The 18,448-nt window shown below is 38.9% G+C and overlaps 2 protein-coding genes and 1 pseudogene across 19 annotated transcripts in view; 1 reads left to right on the top strand and 2 right to left on the bottom strand.

The window, feature by feature from the left end:
* The window catches only part of bcas3 (BCAS3 microtubule associated cell migration factor), a 474,526-nt gene extending 467,120 nt beyond the window's left edge, over positions 1–7,406 (bottom strand). For 13 of the 16 annotated variants that reach the window (XM_088299829.1, XM_088299828.1, XM_088299825.1 and 10 more), the window contains exons 1-2: positions 7,310–7,406; positions 1,210–1,289 (exon numbers count right to left, since the gene is read on the bottom strand). In XM_088299829.1, the coding sequence (XP_088155955.1) occupies positions 1,210–1,280 (71 nt within the window). In that variant the 5' untranslated portion in view covers positions 1,281–1,289; positions 7,310–7,406. The remainder of the gene's footprint in view (positions 1–1,209; positions 1,290–7,309) is intronic. The other 3 variants (XM_088299827.1, XM_088299836.1, XM_088299835.1) reach the window with 3 other exon arrangements.
* Positions 7,407–9,263: 1,857 nt separating this feature from the next.
* LOC148334293 (uncharacterized) lies at positions 9,264–11,546 on the top strand (annotated as a pseudogene).
* LOC148334292 (uncharacterized) lies at positions 11,501–14,804 on the bottom strand. Of its 3 annotated transcripts, none has more exons than XM_088301307.1 (3): positions 14,742–14,804; positions 13,290–14,137; positions 11,501–12,702 (listed from the first exon to the last, which is right to left on the bottom strand). In XM_088301307.1, exons 2-3 carry the CDS (start codon positions 14,118–14,120, stop codon positions 12,370–12,372), a joined length of 1,164 nt encoding a protein of 387 aa, XP_088157433.1. In that variant the 5' UTR covers positions 14,121–14,137; positions 14,742–14,804; the 3' UTR covers positions 11,501–12,369. The 3 variants fall into 3 exon arrangements, with proteins under 3 accessions (XP_088157433.1, XP_088157431.1, XP_088157432.1); XM_088301305.1 differs by having other exon boundaries at positions 14,409–14,798; XM_088301306.1 differs by having other exon boundaries at positions 13,290–14,798.
* Between the last annotated feature and the right edge of the window lie 3,644 nt (positions 14,805–18,448).

The following is an 18,448-nucleotide window of genomic DNA, read 5'->3' as shown; positions in this document are numbered from 1 at the left end:
TGTCATTGAAAACAGCAAATGGTTGAAGGTTTACAAATGACAAGCCATTAACAGAAAAGAATGGACTCTATGTATGCAGCACTAATGCATTTGGTATAGTTGGTGGCCTCCAGTTATCAGGCTAACTTTCAGTCAGCATGAAAACAACAGCCAATTTAAAGAAAAACAGAAGATGGAAGGTTTCTGTTTTGAGCACAGGGGAACCACAACATGTCTTCAATGCATAGAAAAACTGTGTTTAAGAAATCAAACATCAGTACCGTATTTTCACGACCATAAGGCACACTTAAAAGTCTTACATTTTCTCCAAAATTCAGGGCACCATATAATGCTTTATGCGTGCATGGCACGCCCCTATTAGCTCCCATTAATAGTCTAGAAGTTTCATCAACAACGCTCATCTTTGCAGCGCACACTTCATATCAAGATTTAACGTTGAAGTGTACACGCACATCATGAAATGTACATCAGGTTACACCTGGATGAAATTATACGGACTAGACTTAGTTGTGGCTGAAAAGACTAAGTTAGTCATTATTTGTTTTTTGTTTGTTTTTTCATATTTTACATGCGCAATGTTAACCGCCTGCAAACTGAACTTTAACGGTATGTTTTCGCTGTCTCCAGGCATAACAACAAAAGCCGGCATAATTTCTGGGGGTCTGCACGGCAATGAGACAGCCTTTGACAATGATGAGAGGGTACCTGTTGTGTTAAATACAGTGAAGTACAACGCAACTCAGTTTTACTCCCACTGCCTTTTTAAAAACATACGCAAGCATTCATGCGACCATATATTTTGCGCCCAATATTAATACAGTATGTATGTGTTAAAGAAAGTCATAGCACCCGTAACTGAGACTCTGCCTTTTAATATGGTGCGCCTCATTGGTCGTGAAAATACGGTACTCAATTAGACATGCGAAGGAATTTGGAATGTATCACTATATGAAAGAGAGGACAGAGTCACCAATCTTGTTCACATTCTGAAGTACCATCATCGCACCAATGTTGTGTTCTTAATAAAGATAGAGAGGATTGGATTAGTTGCACTTTTTTCATCATTGATCCCCCTTTTTTGTGGAATATCATATATATATATATATATATATATATATATATATATATACACACATGCATAGATAAATATATCTAAACAATGGATATCCAAAATTCTGATGCAAGTAAAAAAAAAGAAAATGTCCTTACATTGCAGCTTGTGCTCGCACAACTGCCCCTCCAGCACAGCGACTCAGTCTGCGAGGAGAGTCTGAAGCCATTGTATCTGTCTTTTGTAAAGGGAGCGGGGGGATAGGCTGTCATTCAAGATATATATATATATATATACACACACACAAACAAACAGCAAATGTGGGTTCTTGAAGGGCGTGAAAATATATATTGAATATTTAATATTTAATAAGTGCTGCTCTGTTTGCAAAATTGAACAGCATTGAAAATTGTTGATTGAGTAGTACACTGGTACTAGGGGTTGTGACTAGGGCTGGGCGGCATGGCTGAAAACTATATTGCGATATAAGTAAGTCATACTTAGTATAATATATAACAATATATATTTGTTTTGGGTTTTTTTTACAATTGAAAATAAAAAAAAGGAAAAAAGGGCTGAATCCCAATTGGTTTCATTTTAAAATGTAACATTTAACCTTCAAAGTTAGGTCATACCATAACTAAATAAAAATCAAACACTGTTCAGTATAGATTAAATACACTTTTATTTAAACACAATTTGCAAAGTACTTTGTAAACAATTGTAATATCTTCTCACATCAACAATGCAAATAAACGTGGTTTCTAATAAACAAATTATTAGAAAATGTGCATATCTAGTGCAAACTGTATTTTGTAAACAGATAAATCATAGCAAACTTTTGTAATATGAAACAAATGCGTTGCCCAGTCATTTATAGAAAATTAAAAAATGCCAAAAAATACTTCTTACAATTAGAAGTGGGAATTTTTTGACGTTTCACGATTCAATTACAATTTAAAGGCTACGATTCGATGATAAAACAATAATTGAGGGATCTTTAATTGATCTGTTTTGATGCACTTTTTCACAACACAATTTTTTTGTCTTATTGAGCAAAGATTCACTTGCAATTTGTAAAAAACACTATTTGAAAGAAGAAACAAGAGATTAATTAATTCCCATTATATTTTATTAAACTGATGGAAATGGGTGTAAACTGTGATTGCAACGCTTGTGCAATGCTGTAATCAATAACCAGAAGCTCAGCAGTACATTCAATCTTCAACAAAATAAAAAGGCTGTCCTGAGTTGCCTAAATGTATACTTCTGTATCTATGGCTTAATTGTATTTCAAAACTCACAAGGAATGTGGGTCCTACATAAAAATATATCAACTTGACTTCAGACTAAATGGTTGGGACAGTATCCCATTGACAAAACATACAATTATTATATTATTATATAACATTAGTATCTGTGTTTCTTTTATGCATTGCTCTTGTTTGGAGCACATATGACCTTATCTTCCACTGAGCGGTGATGAAAATAGCTCGTTGGCAACAGACGTCCACGCATCATATAGAACTCCGATCGCATTTGCCTTTGACAGCATGGCTATGACTTGTGTTTTGTTTTGGTTGTTGAGTGTCGGCATCACCGTGTCAGTAAAACAGCATTGGAATTGTATGGCGTACCCAGGCTCCAATGTAAGCAATAGTGCTCGAAATCACTCGTTTTCCACAACAGAATAAGGACGCAAAGGCTTGGCATAATTGCAGAGATGGTCTTCGTAACTCGCTTCGCCGTTTCCAATGATGCTGGAAGTTTTCAAATTGCTTTTGTGATTGTTCTCTGGTCGTTAGTGTCACTTGTAGTGGTAGAAACAACAGCCAGCCGTCTCCCAGACTCCATTAGGTGGAATCGACTTACATGACTACTCATGTTGGTTTTGTTACCACAGAATTTTATTTTAGCGCAACACCGCTTACATATAACGTGGCACTTGTCCAGTGCTCTTCCACTGTTGTGATTCCTTACATCTGCTTTTAAATAAAAAGCATTTTGGATCTCACAGCAATGTGCATGGTAGTAATCCATGTTTGTTTTCCTCGGTGCGCGTACGCGTCCCAGGCTTCTTAGTTCCGTATTATTTAGAACATTATGTGTTACTTTAATTATCATAATTTAATAAATCGAAATGTGGACGTAAGTGAATTGATTTTGGTTAGTCCGTGTCTGAATCGCGATGCATCTAAAAATTGGAATTTCCCCCCACCTCTACTTACGATGAATATTCTGCTCCATTGTGTCACTTTGTTAGATCGATAATTTATCAATACCATTTTCTCTTGTTATTGATTACATGACTATCGACACACGCAACACAAAATGAAGTTGAGGAAAGTACTATCCTGCTGTCAGTGGAAGTGACGGGGGAGTACATCAATGGTTGCCAGTATGGATTCCAGCACCTAACGCACCTGATACTGAGACCCGGGCATATAACTTGTTTGTCGATCAAGAGTTATGTATAAAACTCGAACGAGTTCAACTGAAACACTCCACCAAGACGGGAAAAGACTCAGGGATGAAAAAAAAAAGTTTGTTGACATTAAGAGGATTTTTCTAAAACATTGCCATTGACCGAACTTCAGCCTACACACATTTATCTTGACCACACACATAGTCCGACTCGATAAACAGCCAACTCATGGGAACATCTTGTTGACATAAAACAGGAGATACCCCCAAAGATGGACTGTGGTGTTGGACTATTGATTGGCTATGACTGCTCCAGAGCCTTGATTCCAAAAGTGTTTATTAGTGGAGGAGACTCTGAGCCTAATGTTGTCAAAACTGATCTTGGCTGGGGTATTATAGGAAGAGTGTGTGTAAATGCAACACTTGTTACTGGTCTTTGTTTCCACCAATCACATCATCAGTTGTCATTAAAGATATTGAACCCAATTTTGAAGACACAAAAGCCGGCGAAAATAGCTTATCTCTTTCTGCAAATTTCAAAAAGAGGCCACAAACAAAATTTGCTAAACCACCTTGAAAAGCCCCTTCCTTTCTAGGCGCAACCCACCTCCCAGACAATAAGATGCAGGCTTTTGCACGACTGAAGCAAATTAAAAGGAAGCTTGACAAGAGGTTTGAATTTAAAAAAATACTATGTTAGGTTTATCTCGGGAATTTTCAAAGATGGTGATGCAGAGAAAGTAAACACTCAACCAGAGCTCGGGAATCTCTGGTACATGCCACATCAAGGGGTGCACCACCCCCACAAACAAGACAAGATTCGTGTGGTCTTGGACTGTGCTAGATAGTATGAAGGCACCTCATTGAACTACGATCTGTGGACAGGAACTGGTCTCATAGCTGTACTATGTCATTTCCACAAACATCCTGTAGCAATCATAGCTGATGTGCAAAAATACGTTTCACAGGTTTCATGTTAAAAAAGAGGACAGGGATTATCTTTGGTTTCTCTGGTGGGAAAACATAGAATATCGGATGAAGGTATACTTATTTGGAGTGTCATCTTTCCCTGGCCGTGCCAGTTATGCCTTGAAATGCCTTGCTATACATAATTAGAGAGTTCCAGACCTCAGCTAGCTTCATTTCTATGTTGATGAACACCTAAGTGTGGACCCAGTCGATGTAGCAAAAGAGCTAGTGAAAGAATCTCAAGCTCTGCAGAAACCTGCACTTACACAAATTCATTTCCATTACCTGAGAAGTGCTAGATTCATTTTATGTGGCAGAATGTGCTGTGGATGTGAAAAACTTAAATCTCAACCCAGTGCAAAGAGTGCTTGGAATAAGATCAAAGATTGTTTGCGACAGTTTCTCCTTCAAGGTGGCACAATTAAAAAAAATACTACTAATAATAAAAAAAAAAAACATGAAGAGGTATTCCTTCCATTGAAGGCTCTTTATCTGACCTTCTAGGATTTCTAGCCGTACCAATCCCAAAATGAAAGAGTGTACTACAACAGATGTCATAGAGGTGCAGGGTGGGATGATCCGCTACCTATGGACTTGAAGATAAGGTGGAAGACTTGAATAATTGATCTGGAGAACCTAGTTAAAATTGAGATTCCAAGATTTTTAATACCGGACAGGTGCAGAGACTTGAGCATCACCATTTTTCTGACGCTAGAATTCAAGGATATGGTCAATGTTCCTAATCAGGTTGTTAAGCGAAGAGAATGTGAACTGCTCTTTGGTCTTTGGCAATGCAAGAGTAGCTCCAACCAAATTACGTACCATATTGAGACTGGAGCTAAGTGCAGCTGTAACTTCAATAGCTATGAGTAAGATGTTAAAGCAGTAGCCAGAGCTCCAGAATATTTTTGGACAGACTCTCAAGTGGTCATAGTTTAAAAATGGTAGAGAAGGACTAATTTTTTTCCGATCAGGGAGCGAATGAATAAATGTGCACGTTTACTCATTCCCACTTCAGTCTCTGTAATTATCTCGACTGGTGCTTTTATGCCATACGTCCTCAGGGTGATCAGCAGCAAAGAAGCAGTGTTCAGCATATGGGCTGATATTTGTGCCACTAGAAACTGGATCATTAGAATTGCCAGCCGCCATTGCATGGAATATAAGATATATAAAACATAATCGGCTAAATGAATGTGAGCATACTCAGTATTGAATTTTTAGTGAGGTCAACTTTTTTTGGGGGGGAGGAATTAAAAACATCTTAAATTAAATTTCAAGGTTATTGGAATACAGTTCTTAACAAAATGAAATAATTCAGATGGGAAAATTCTGATTCAAATTAAACAAAAAATATACAATTTATGTGATTCAATTTCAATTCAACTATTCAAGTTAAGCAATTCACATTTGATAATATTCAGATTACGTATCTAGTAGCACAAATATCAGCCCATAGCAGCATCCTCTCAGCATAATCTGTGTACCTCTGCTCACTTCCATATTCCACATTTTCTCATTCTCATATAAATCAGCCACTCCAGTTTTTGATATGTTGAAGTGGTCAAAGGTTGTGATGTCCACATGAAATTTAGTGACAATTAATTGGACGTTATCAGCAATGAAAGTACAATGATTTCCAATGGAGAGTTTGTGAGGGGGTGTTGCCATGTTCCTCGTTAAAAGTAGGTAATTTTCAAGTCGTCATTTATTTCCTAATTTCTCCAAAATGAATGGATAAAAGAATATGACTAATTGCAGCGTCCTCTCAGCATAATCTGTGTACCTCTGCTCACTTCCATATTCCACATTTTCTCATTCTCATATAAATCAGCCACTACAGTTTTTGATATGTTGAAGTGGTCAAAGGTTGTGATGTCCACATGAAATTTAGTGACAATTAATTGGACGTTGTCAGCAATGAAAGTACAATGATTTCCAATGGAGAGTTTGTGAGGGGGCGTTGTCATGTTCCTTGTTAAAAGTAGGTAATTTTCAAGTCATTTATTTCCTAATTTCTCCAAAATGAATGCATAAAAAATATGACTAATTTCAGTTTCCTGATCAAAAAATATCTAAACTGAGCTTGTTCGTGAAAAATGGGCCATCTTGGCTGGATTGATATTTTAAGTGACGTTATATTCTAATCTTGCTCGCAGCTTAAACATTGTATACCGCAACTTTTCATTTAAAAACAAATCGGGAAAAAATATTTCAAGTCAAAAAAGAATATTATTGTAGTTTATTCAACAACAAACTAATATATGAAGTGTAATTCAGACACGTTGTCTATAAATTTTAAGAAAATAGGTTGAACACAATATTACACTCATGTAATCATGTCGCAATTACGGTGCACCAACAATAGTGCTGGACAGTTACTGTTTTAAGTGCTTCTTTTTTGTTGTTGTTGTTGTTGTTTGCCCCATACATTGTATTCGTGTTTTTAAGGTCGCTACGTTGCGTACGCGTCAACACTACACCCCGATTCTACCATATTATTGGAAACTTAAGTCCTTCAACACAAAAACACAATAATATACAATTGACTATCAAACTGACCCACGTCTTATGCAATCATATAAACAACAGTGGGATTTGAAGCTACATGAAGCTCCCCAGCTAAAGCGAAATTAAAAACACCAAGGTTCACATTTGCCTGAGATTACAAATACAGAGTAAATACTGAGTTAAAATTAAACCTCATGTCAAAAGTACACTGTCAAATGACAGAAATTATCTTCGAGTTGAAATTACAACTGCATTTTTGGAAATTTGCAACAAATCTGGTAAATATCTGAAATAACGCCTTCGATAAGCAACCTGGGCGAAACATCAATAACAATGTATTAGCAATTGTACTACCGTAGCCTGGAGATTGATGCGACAGCCTCCGAAGATGTAGGTTTTGCGTTACTGAGCTCTCCCCCACTAAAGAAAATCGAAACAACAACAGAACGGAATAGAAATACGGAAGTGTTTTGCTCAAATGGAGGCCAATCAAATGACACAACCACCGTTTAAACCAATTGGATTACACCAAAGGCGGGCCAAAAAAATAGTTAGCCAATTACAAACAAGATTGCTCCCGACAATGGCCCCGTCTGGAACAGACATACATAGATGCCGTTATAATCGCTTAATGTACGTTGACGTAATCACCATATTTTGTGTGGCAAAGAGGTTTCTTCCATTTATTGCTTGGAGGTGTTAGCTTTACAGTCTTCGTTGAGCAGTCACTTTATCGTAATGAGGGATTGTGTGTCCCGATGACCCAAGGAGCGAAGTGGTCTTGGGCTTCACTACTGGTGTGAATACCCAAGGCAGAAAGAGCTTTCTAACACGTTGCACCACTACTATTAGCTAAGAGTGACTGTTTCATAATAAGAAACAAATAATACGCACATTTGTTTCATTTGTACGGAGCCCCTCTGGTGCCACAGTATGAGAAAAAAATATTTTTTGCTAATCTGTACCCACAGTTTACTAAACTGTACCCACAGTTTACTAATCTGTACCCACAGTTTACTAAACTGTACCCACAGTTTACTAAACTGTACCCACAGTTTAGCTAATCTGTACCCACAGTTTACTAATCTGTTCCCACAGTTTACTAAACTGTACCCACAGTTTACTAAACTGTACCCACAGTTTAGTAAACTGTACCCACAGTTTACTAAACTGTACCCACAGTTTACTAAACTGTACCCACAGTTTAGCTAATCTGTACCCACAGTTTACTAATCTGTTCCCACAGTTTACTAAACTGTACCCACAGTTTAGCTAATCTGTACCCACAGTTTAGCTAATGAGCTAGCGTTCACGCCCATGCCATGACGTCAAACGTTTGTGGGTGTTGCTTGATAGAGCAGTACCCACGCGGTCGTATATCTCTCAAGGTAAATTCTATTAGATGTTATATTGATAGTACGAGAGTATAGTGTGTTCTGCATCGCTTAAAGACTTGTAATTCCGTGATTTATGTTCACGCCCATGCCATTCCGTCAAATGTAAGTAAGGTGTACATCGCTCTAGTTCGTGACTGTTGCTTGATAGAGCAGTATTAGCAGCGAACGGCTACATTTAGCCTCCGTGTTTTCTATTCGTGCGTCACGTTTTAAACATTTTTCGCGCATTATTTCGCTCGCCACAAGTCACCCAATCATGACAACCGTCACCCTAGCCACGGTTTGATTTTATTGTCGTCTTTTTGGCGTATCAGCAGGCATCAGTGGTTTTAGTCGAGCCCTCGTCGGAGAAGTGTACAAACACTCACGAATCACCACAAGAGGAGACAAGTACGTCTCTGACATTCACTGTAAGTACATTGTCTAAAGTTACTTTTATTTCACGACAACAATTTGTTGTGTTTACTGCCGTGCTTGTCGTAAATTGCTTAATAACTCGCTTCTGGGCTATGTTGGGTTGCTAAATATGGCTGTATAATGAAACTGTGAAACGATGGAAACAATCATGCATTCTTATCTATTCATTTTGTCAGGATGACATGACATTTTTGTAAACGTGCAGAATCATATTTTCAAAGTACAATACTGTAGTTTTACTTTGCATCTTGTCTCTTTAATTGCCTTGAGACGATGTGTAATGCAGCAGTAGTGCCATTTTACTCCTCTGTTTCAGAAGATGGACTCGAATTTTCTAAAATTTCTCCAAGACCAGCGAAAGTTAGATGATAAAGTCATTGCCACCTTTATCGAGGAGAAGGTATGTACAACAGGCAATGACATGTCATTTAACCAATGTGGGTGTTTAAGGAAAACTGATGCCCCTGCAAAAGTGCTTGATGAGCCACATGACACCGCTTCTGTGCATTTTACTGCATTGGAGGAAACAGCCAAGGTGCCTCCATTGGACAGTGAAATGGTGGGAGCAGTAGGTGGACTGTTAGAAAATGTTATTGCTGATGAAGAAATAGTCTTCAGACATTCATTTGCTGATTATGCCACTTATGATGTCGATGACACCCTCGACGACACCATCCCCATGGAGCTGTTGGTTGAAAATCCATCCCCAGGGCAAGAATCTCATCCACTTAAAGCAAGAAAACTTAAACTGCACAGGGGAAATGTTTTCCATGAATTAAATGCAGCCTTTCAAAACGGCACTGTAACTACTGATGAGCTGCTGGTGGAGATCGAGATGTTCCAACCCAATGGAGCAATGGAAAAGGGAGAAGATAATGGTGGTGTGTTACGTGATGCCTTAAGTGAATACTGGGAAACATTCTTCAGTAAATGCACTCATGGAAGCACAATGAAGATACCAATGACACGACACGACATGAAAGACGAATGGGTTAACATTGCCAAAGTTATGGTCCTTGGATACAACATTGTGCAATATTTTCCCATAGCATTAGCCAAGCCCTTTATTTTGTATTGTCTCGGCGTTGACCTGATGGAGAATGACCTGCTTTCGGCATTTTTAGACACAATTCCCTCTGAAGAAAAACAAGTGGCTGAACAAGCGATGATTGATTTTTTGTCTATCGCTGGATCTGAGGAGTGGATGGATTTCCTCGAAACTCACGAGGTTAAAGTTATTGTCAATAAGGGGAACGTGAAGAAGACTTTAATTGAGGTGGCACATAAGGAACTGGTTCAAGATCCCGCCTATATTGCTGAGTGCTGGTCCAGTATATTGAAGGAACTGAAATTACCACTGGGAGGCCTGGAGGAAGTATATGGTAGCCTTACCCCAACACCAAGAAGAGTAATCGCCATGTTACAGCATGAGGGCCTCAACATGAGAGAAATGCAGAGTTTTGAATTTCTGAAAAAATTCATCAGGAGTTGCAACGAACGTCGGCTCAAGAAATTTCTTCGATTTTGTACTGGTAATCTTTCACATCTTTACGATTAATCCTAATTCTGTCATTTGTTTTCACTTGTCAAATTTGATATATATATATATATATATATATGTATACATATGTATATATACATGTGTATATATATATGGATATATATATGTATATGTGTGTGTGTGTATATATGCCAAAAGAAATGTGCCCTCAGCTGACTTTGAAACACGGGGGGCAAAATTTTTGATTTGTGGGCCACAATGGGTTCTCTTGACAGAGGGGCCGGACCAGCAACACTTGGATGGAGTGTTTTGGTAACCTCACTTTATCTGAGAAAGAAAATACATATCGTATATGGAGAAAATATATGTTCTAATTTTAAATGAAAATGAATGAAAACATTGCAACAAAATATCTGTCTTAGGGTGTGTCTCCTAGTGGGGACACTTATCAGAATTACGGGGAAAATAAAACATGAACAAGGTTTATTTATTTAATTTTTTCAACTTCGGCGGGCCTGATGTAAACGTTTAATAAATACACAGCTATTGAAGGCAATGATTAGAGAGCCTTCATTTGAGGTGATAGACACGAGTGTTCTAGTATAGAGTTGGTGGTGGTATGTGGTTCTAAACTAATATTTTATTTTTGTTTTCCAAAGGTGCAGATCTTTTAGTGGCTGAGAAGATCCATGTGCGATTCTTTGAGGCTGAGAACCTATTTACACGAAGACCAATGTCCCATACATGTGGCTGTGTTCTGGAGGTGGCCAACAACTATGGGTCGTACCCTGAGTTGTCTGAGGAATTTGGGAATGTACTTGATGCCAACATGTGGGTGATGGACATAATTTAGTGTCTGTTCTGCAAAATCTATTCCCATATACTCTTAGAGGGTTTGGCGGCTGTTTTGTCTGGAATTTGTTCATAATGGTATTTTATAATGTAGTTGCATGGTCTGATTCATGGGGGCCAGATTTACTGTTTTATGCCGGTATTTCATACTCTTGGACTGCAAGTCGAGTTGTTTATATTTACTGACTATTGAGTGAGTCATTGTTTGCATAGTTGATTCTTTGCAAAATTATGAAGCAATTTTGTTGTGGTAAGACACAATTTTGTTGCCTATGGTTGTTATGCAACAGCTTTAAGACGTGTGTTTTTTTTTTTGGTTTTTATAAAATTGCTCCACTGCTTGTATTGCAAGCAGATAGTTGTGTCGCTGGGGTCGACTACGATGTCTTGTTTTACACAAATTTTATAAAAATTAAATGTGCAACTGCTCCTATCTGAATTTTTTTCTCAGTTAAGACAGTGACATTCACTCAGCTCTCAGACAGACTGTATGTAGGAGACATTATTTGCTGAATTGAGTACCCAAATCTCAAGTCTACAGTTATCAAGTTGTCACCTTGTTGCTGTCTGATTTGACAGTGTGCATTTGTGTGAATTTGACCACTTCGCTTCACATAAATAGTTTCCACAAATACATTTAAGGATTGAATAGCAGTTTCAACTCAAGATACTTTGGCGACCTGAAAATGTAGAAGACAATCAATTTTACTTTTAGAATTTATTTGAATCACACACATGTATTTTAGCGAGCTTGAATGTGGCTTTTTAAATACCAATCAAAGATCTTTACATGTTGGCTCAATGCATGTCAATATGCGGAGGAGTTTGCAGCAATTTATTTATTTTACAAAACCATAAATCAGCAACAGTTAATTTGGGTAGAACCATCAAGCAAATTACAAAATATATGTACAGTATATATCAAATGAATTTCAACAATTCTCTGTACATTTCCCATGTATGTACAAGAATGGGTGCACACACAGTCACAATAAGTGTACAAAAAAAATTCTAAGTAAAATTACACATGTTGTAAAACACTTGATAAAATCCATAATGAGCAGAATGCTTCAAACTTAAAACAATTTGTCATTTAGTTATGTGAGGGCTCCATATAAACAGCAGTTGAGGTGTGGCGAGGGGGCACACACACCATTAGGGGGTAAGACAGGGCACATTGATTAATGGTGTGATACGTTATGGATTGTAAAAGGACTTTGAAGCCTTTTACACCTGGACTGCATCCATTAAAGACCTAAGAGTGTTATTAGCTCCTCTCTCAAGTTGAGGTAGTTGGTCGTGGCGATATATCCATCCACTGGGACTTGGAGGTTGTTCTGTGACATTATGTGTGTACACAGAGTGAACACATCAGCATCACAAGCAACATCATTGCGGTGGATGCAGTCACCTTCACACCTCAAAAAATCCTCCTCAGTCACTTGGCACAAAAAGTCCTCTGTGCCATACAGCTCCGGGACCAAGAACATGACATCAGGCCGACCATGAGGGACACGCTCATTCTTGGATGGACGAATCAGATGGCTGTTCCACACCTCCTTGACTGCATCCAACTCATCCTGCAGGTGATACAAAAACAATTTACATAAATGTTTTAAGAAACATATTAACTGAAAATATAAACTATTTCGAAGACTAATCTCAGCTCATTGTGCAAACACAGATGCATTCACGTGGAAGTCACCAAAATATGAAAGTGGCATGGAGAAAGTGAAGGAAAATACTGGCATTAAGTAGTTCAAATATTATCTGATCATCCATCCATTCACTGAGGTCAAATTTATCTGTAGCGTACTTCTGTGTCTGTGTCTATAAGGAGGTAGAATTAAAACTAAGTATGGTAACCATAACTGAAAAAATGCATGTTACAGTAAGGTTTGGTATGTTTGCAGTTACCACTGACCATTGGGTCCTCAACTTTTTACCAAGGTAGGCAAAACGAATGCACTGCAGTGTGAAAGCAAGGTGGACATAAATCATCTACAATGTCACGGAAAATGTCTGGATTTTTTTTTTTTTGTAAGGTTCTGAAAACTTTAAAAGCGAAGTTGTATTCATGAGAAGAAAATATAAAAATGCATTTATAACTTGACCATGATATGGCAAAAATTATTCAATAAAGTGCTTGTGAAGTGTTACTACTTGCCTGTATTAAACCAAGAAAGCAAAATAACATGAGGTTCTTGTCCAAGAAGTCACCATCAAAATGTCCTTCATCTTTAAGTCTGTGGAAGAGGTCCAGCCAGAATTCCACACACTCTCGACGGAGAAAGCCCCACCAACTCTCTATTCTTTGATTTGATGTGCTTCTTCCAACAACAAAGCTTTTGCCACCAGCATGCACATCAGTGTGGGTCCGACGAAGTAATTGCTGCATATCACGGATGGAACTGTTTTCTGTCCCCATGTCTGTTCTCACGATGCGCGCACATCCACCTAATTCATTAATAGTTTCAAGAAAGTAGCCACTGATGACTTTTGGATTACTGCTTGTGTGGTAAGCATTCAGCCACAGAATTCGCCTTGAAAATCCATCGATGGCTCCATTGATGCAAATGCCAAATGGCTTTAATTTGTCGTATGAGTCGACATGCCATACAAAATTTGGACCCTTGGCAAAGTATGCTCGCCTGTGCAGTCTTCTTCTCCTTCTAAATGTCGTGCCCTCTGGGTCCATTGCGGAAAGGAGCAGCCGTACATCTTCCTTTCGTACATGCAGTCCTCTGTCTTTACATTTGGTGTACATCCACCGGTAGCCATGCAACGCTCCAGAGCCCTGTAGCTCCTCTCTGATGAATTCCACAACTGTCTCTGGGTGGTCATAATGGATTCGGCGGAACAATCCATGCTTCTTAAGAATTCGTTTGAGGGACCTCAAACTCAGAACAATCCTGTGTTTGGAGCCCAGCACACATAGTATGTGTTTGTAGCTCAGGCCCAAATGAAAATAGAACTCTATGAGCTGAAGTTGGTCCATGATCTCATGCGTGCATTCTGTAGGTGGAGCAAAATAGAATTATGTTTTGATTTCTGATTACATCGTGGAATAGATAGAATATGTGATCAAATTATTAATTAAAATATTAATTACATTTAAATATGTTTACATACGTTAAAAACAATAGTTGTAATATCATATTAACATAAACCTCATGGCGTGGCAGCTATTAAAGCAATACTTTTAGCTAGGAAAAACACGGGAGAAAACGGCAGTAACCACAAACTATTATCATTACACAAAAATAACCGCAGAAAAGGTACTTACAGTGTTTGAAACCCCAAAGACGTAATTGTATCCTCTTGTAATGCGACCGAGTGAGTGTCTCCTTCTCCAGCGAGGACTGGATGATTGCTTGCGCCGGGCGATTGCTTAAAAACGCAGCGAATGTTCAAAACATGACGCACGAAAAATGAAAAGAAACGCGCTGGCTAATTGTAGCCGTTCGCTGCTAAAACTGCTATATGAACTAGGAACTAGAGCAATATTACCATCATATAATATGAGGGAACGAAAGTGAAAGTAAATCACACCATGCCGATTCGACAGAACACTACACTACACTCTAATACTATCAATAAAAAAACAAATTGAATTTACCTCGACGTGTATACGACGGACCGTGAGCTCATTTGCTGAATTGTGGGTACTGCTCTATCAAGCAACACCCACAAACGTTTGACGTCATGGCATGGGCGTGAACGCTAGCTCATTAGCTAAACTGTGGGTACAGATTAGCTAAACTGTGGGTACAGTTTAGTAAACTGTGGGTACAGTTTAGTAAACTGTGGGTACAGATTAGTAAACTGTGGGTACAGATTAGCTAAACTGTGGGTACAGTTTAGTAAACTGTGGGTACAGATTAGTAAACTGTGGGTACAGATTAGTAAACTGTGGGTACAGTTTAGTAAACTGTGGGTACAGATTAGCAAAAAATATTTTTTTCTCATACTGTGGCACCAGAGGGGCTCCGTACATTTGCTTTTTGATGGACAAAGTTTGGCCAGAAAATGCTCGCACTTGTCAGTACTGTAATTCATTCAGCAAATTATTAACCCCAACATAATGGCAAATGTGAACTGTAGTGAATTTCAGCAGGTATCCTCTTTTCCAGGCAAACAGAGAGGATACATATTCTGGGAGGCAGTAATTAACTTCATAGGTGAACCAAACAGGTGAACCTTGACCGTCAAGTGACTTACTTTGTCTATTCCCGAGATCATTTTTGGAACTGTTGCAAATATGAGCAAGATCCTTTTTTCCTATCTAAAGTTACTGGGGATACATATTCTGGGAAACAGCAGCCAGAATTTGTATCACTACCCCACGCCACTCACAGAACAATGAACCCCAAACACCATCAAATGACTTTCTCCAATTTTTTCCTTTTTCCTAGGTAAAGTTACTAGGGGATAAAAATTCTGGCAGGTACCAAAAGTGTCAGCCCAACAAATGTTATGACACTTTCAGTTATGTGGTAATGCATTTAGAATAAAGGTGTGCTATACACTACTTTTTTTGTCTATTTTCCTTTTGGCTTTTCCCTTCAGGGGTCGTCACAGCAAATCAGTTTCCTCCATCTAACCCTGTCCTCTGTATCCTCTGCTCTCACACCAACTTGTGTTTAAACTAGAAAAATCACTGTATGGCCCAAAACAAGTGGGGCGAAATTGGAATCAAGTTTTGCATGATTGTTTAACAGACAACAAGTTCGCACAAAACCCAGTTGACTGTTGTGTTTATGCCAAAGAATCAAAACACAAGAACGTAATAATAATCATTTGGGTCGATGACTTGACCATTGCAGCCAGCAATGATGTTTTGCAAATGGTGAAAGAGATGCTTGCAAAAAAGTTCAAAAGGATAGATTTAGGACAACTCAAAAATTTTCCTGGTATCGATTTTAATCAATATGAAGGATGTGTAAAAATGTCACAAAAACATATTACAGCGTTTTGATATGCTGAATTGTAAAATCAGAGAGACACCATGTGAGCAAAAGATAGAATATGATAACAATGCAACAAAAATTAGTAATGCCAGAATGTACAGGGAGGCTCTAGGAAGCCTTATTTACCTGACAACATGTACCAGGCCAGACTTAAATTATGTGGCAAGTAGGTTACCTCAGTATTTTGCTGAACCTACAGAGGAGCAGTGGGTTACCGTTAAGCACGTACTAAGATACCTCAATGGCACTCCTGAAGAACAGTTAAGCTTCAAAAGAAACAACAGTGAGAAACTAGGTTTACATGCCTATACTTACGCAGACTGTGCACCTGAAACCAGCGACAGGCGCAGTACTCCGGGATACTGTCTGTTTCTAAGTAGAATTAGTTCTCCAGTTTCATGGAAAACAAAGAAACAACCCACGATGGCGCTTTCGACCTGTGAAGCGGAATACATGGCACTAGCTTCAACCATACAGGAATGCCTAGACTTAGACCGATGTCTAAGTGCTATTGACAATTATCAGTACATCCCAACAATTGTACATGAGGACAATCAGGGGACAATCAATCTTGCCAAAAATCATGACAGAGATGTAAACACATAGACATAAAATATTCATGAATTAGGTCTACTGTGAATGAGGGGTAAGTAACTTTGATGTATTGTCCAACTGATATGGTTACTGATACTATAACAAAACTGTCAACAAAGTTGAAACTGAATACGTTTAAAGGTATGTCAGGTTTAAATGTCCTGACGCCTTTTGGGAGAGCCTATTGAAATGGCCAAGGCCAGAAAGGAACCAAGCAAGGTTGTTCGTTTTTTACCGGTTGCGAGCGAGAGAGAGGCCAGGAGCAGACAGGCGACTCGCTCTGTTCAGCTCCGCGCACCCTCTCGCCTCTCTTCCATTCCGCCTCCTCTTTTATTAGAGCTTGAAGGAGAGTCATAACGAAACTGAAACTAGCACATCATGGCTTACAATGAAAGCAAGGAAATAGAAACTTATTAGACAACAGAAGCAAAAATGTAGGTGTGTGTGCGTGTGCAATCATTAATGCAATTAGTGTATAAAAACATGATTAGAAATACACAAACTGACTATATAAGGTTACTTGAGACTATTATGATCTTCAGCTTATTTTACAAGGTATTATTTTTGGAGTTCGAAATGTGTAAGACTGGTTGCCAGCCAATCTCAGGGCACACATAGACGAACAACCTTCCTGTCATGATCCGTCTGTTTCTCTGTCCAGCAGTGGGCGTTCCCTCCGCGCGCTCCCCGTCGCACGTCACCGGGCAGACGCGCCAAGCCGCGCAGCTGACGCTCATCACCTGCTGATTACCGTGACTACATAAGCCGTCGCCGAGGATCGCTCGGCGTCGGATAATTATCCCGCAATGCTCACGCTCATAGTTTATGCTCACGTTTGCTCCATGTTGTTCCGTGTCTTGATTTTCTCGTTCATAGTGTTTCTTGATTCAGCTACTTTTCGGCTCGCCCTTGGTTCTCGTTTTCGTTATTTGGATTCATCTTTCCCTTCTGTAGTAAGACCATTATCGTTTTGTAGTTTATCCTTGCTATGCAAGCGCTTTAAGTTAAATCTCGTTTTTGGTTCCTGGTGCGACCCGGTCCACCAGCGTTTTCTGTTCTCGTCGCTCGCGACGCTTGTAATTGTATATATACTCCTAAATCTATGTTTGTCACTAGTCCATATCCTAGTGAGGATATGGATTGATTGTTCTCTGTCGGGCCCAATAAACACCTGGTCTGAAACTCTTCTTGTGGTCAGCGTTTGTGGAGTTCACTCTTCGCTACCGGCCTCGGCCGGACAGCGACCCTATCACTTCCGCGCTCATACCTAGGAGCAATTTGGAATTTAGAGGCAATCAACCTCCCACGCATGTTTTTGGCTTAGTTGGATGGGTTTTGTTTTTGGGAGGAAACCGGAGTACCCGGGGGAAACCCAAATAGGTACAGGGAGAACATGCAAACTCCACACAGGAAGACCAGAACCGAAATCCTCTGCACTGTGCCGCCACATACATATATATATATATATTTATATATATATATATATGCGAATGATATGTATACATGCCGGATCAGTCTTTGTGTTATTTTTATTTATTTTTGGGATATGAATGGCATGAGAGATGCATGTTTTATGTTAACTGTATTTCTTGGTGGCGTGTTACTTTTATTCATTTTTGGGATATGAATGGCATGAGAGATGCATGTTTTATGTTAACTGTATTTCTTGGTGGCGTGTTATTTTTATTTATTTTGGGGATATGAATGGCATGAGAGATGCATGTTTTATGTTAACTGTATTTCTTGGTGGCGGCACAGTCCA

The sequence above is a fragment of the Idiotropiscis lumnitzeri genome, chromosome 7 (genome assembly GCF_059441095.1).
Source record: "Idiotropiscis lumnitzeri isolate Australia: NSW breed Sydney's pygmy pipehorse chromosome 7, RoL_Ilum_1.0, whole genome shotgun sequence".
NCBI lineage: Eukaryota > Metazoa > Chordata > Actinopteri > Syngnathiformes > Syngnathidae > Idiotropiscis > Idiotropiscis lumnitzeri.
This window is presented reverse-complemented; position numbering and strand designations above follow the sequence as displayed.

Excerpts from the sequence above, each read along its gene's own strand:
- LOC148334292 (XM_088301307.1), bottom strand. The coding sequence starts at position 14,120 with ATGGACCAACTTCAGCTCATAGAGTTCTATTTTCATTTGGGCCTGAGC. Across the intron at positions 12,703-13,289 it reads GCTTTCTTGGTTTAATACAG|GATGAGTTGGATGCAGTCAA; the intron begins GCAAGTAGTAAC and ends TATCACCTGCAG.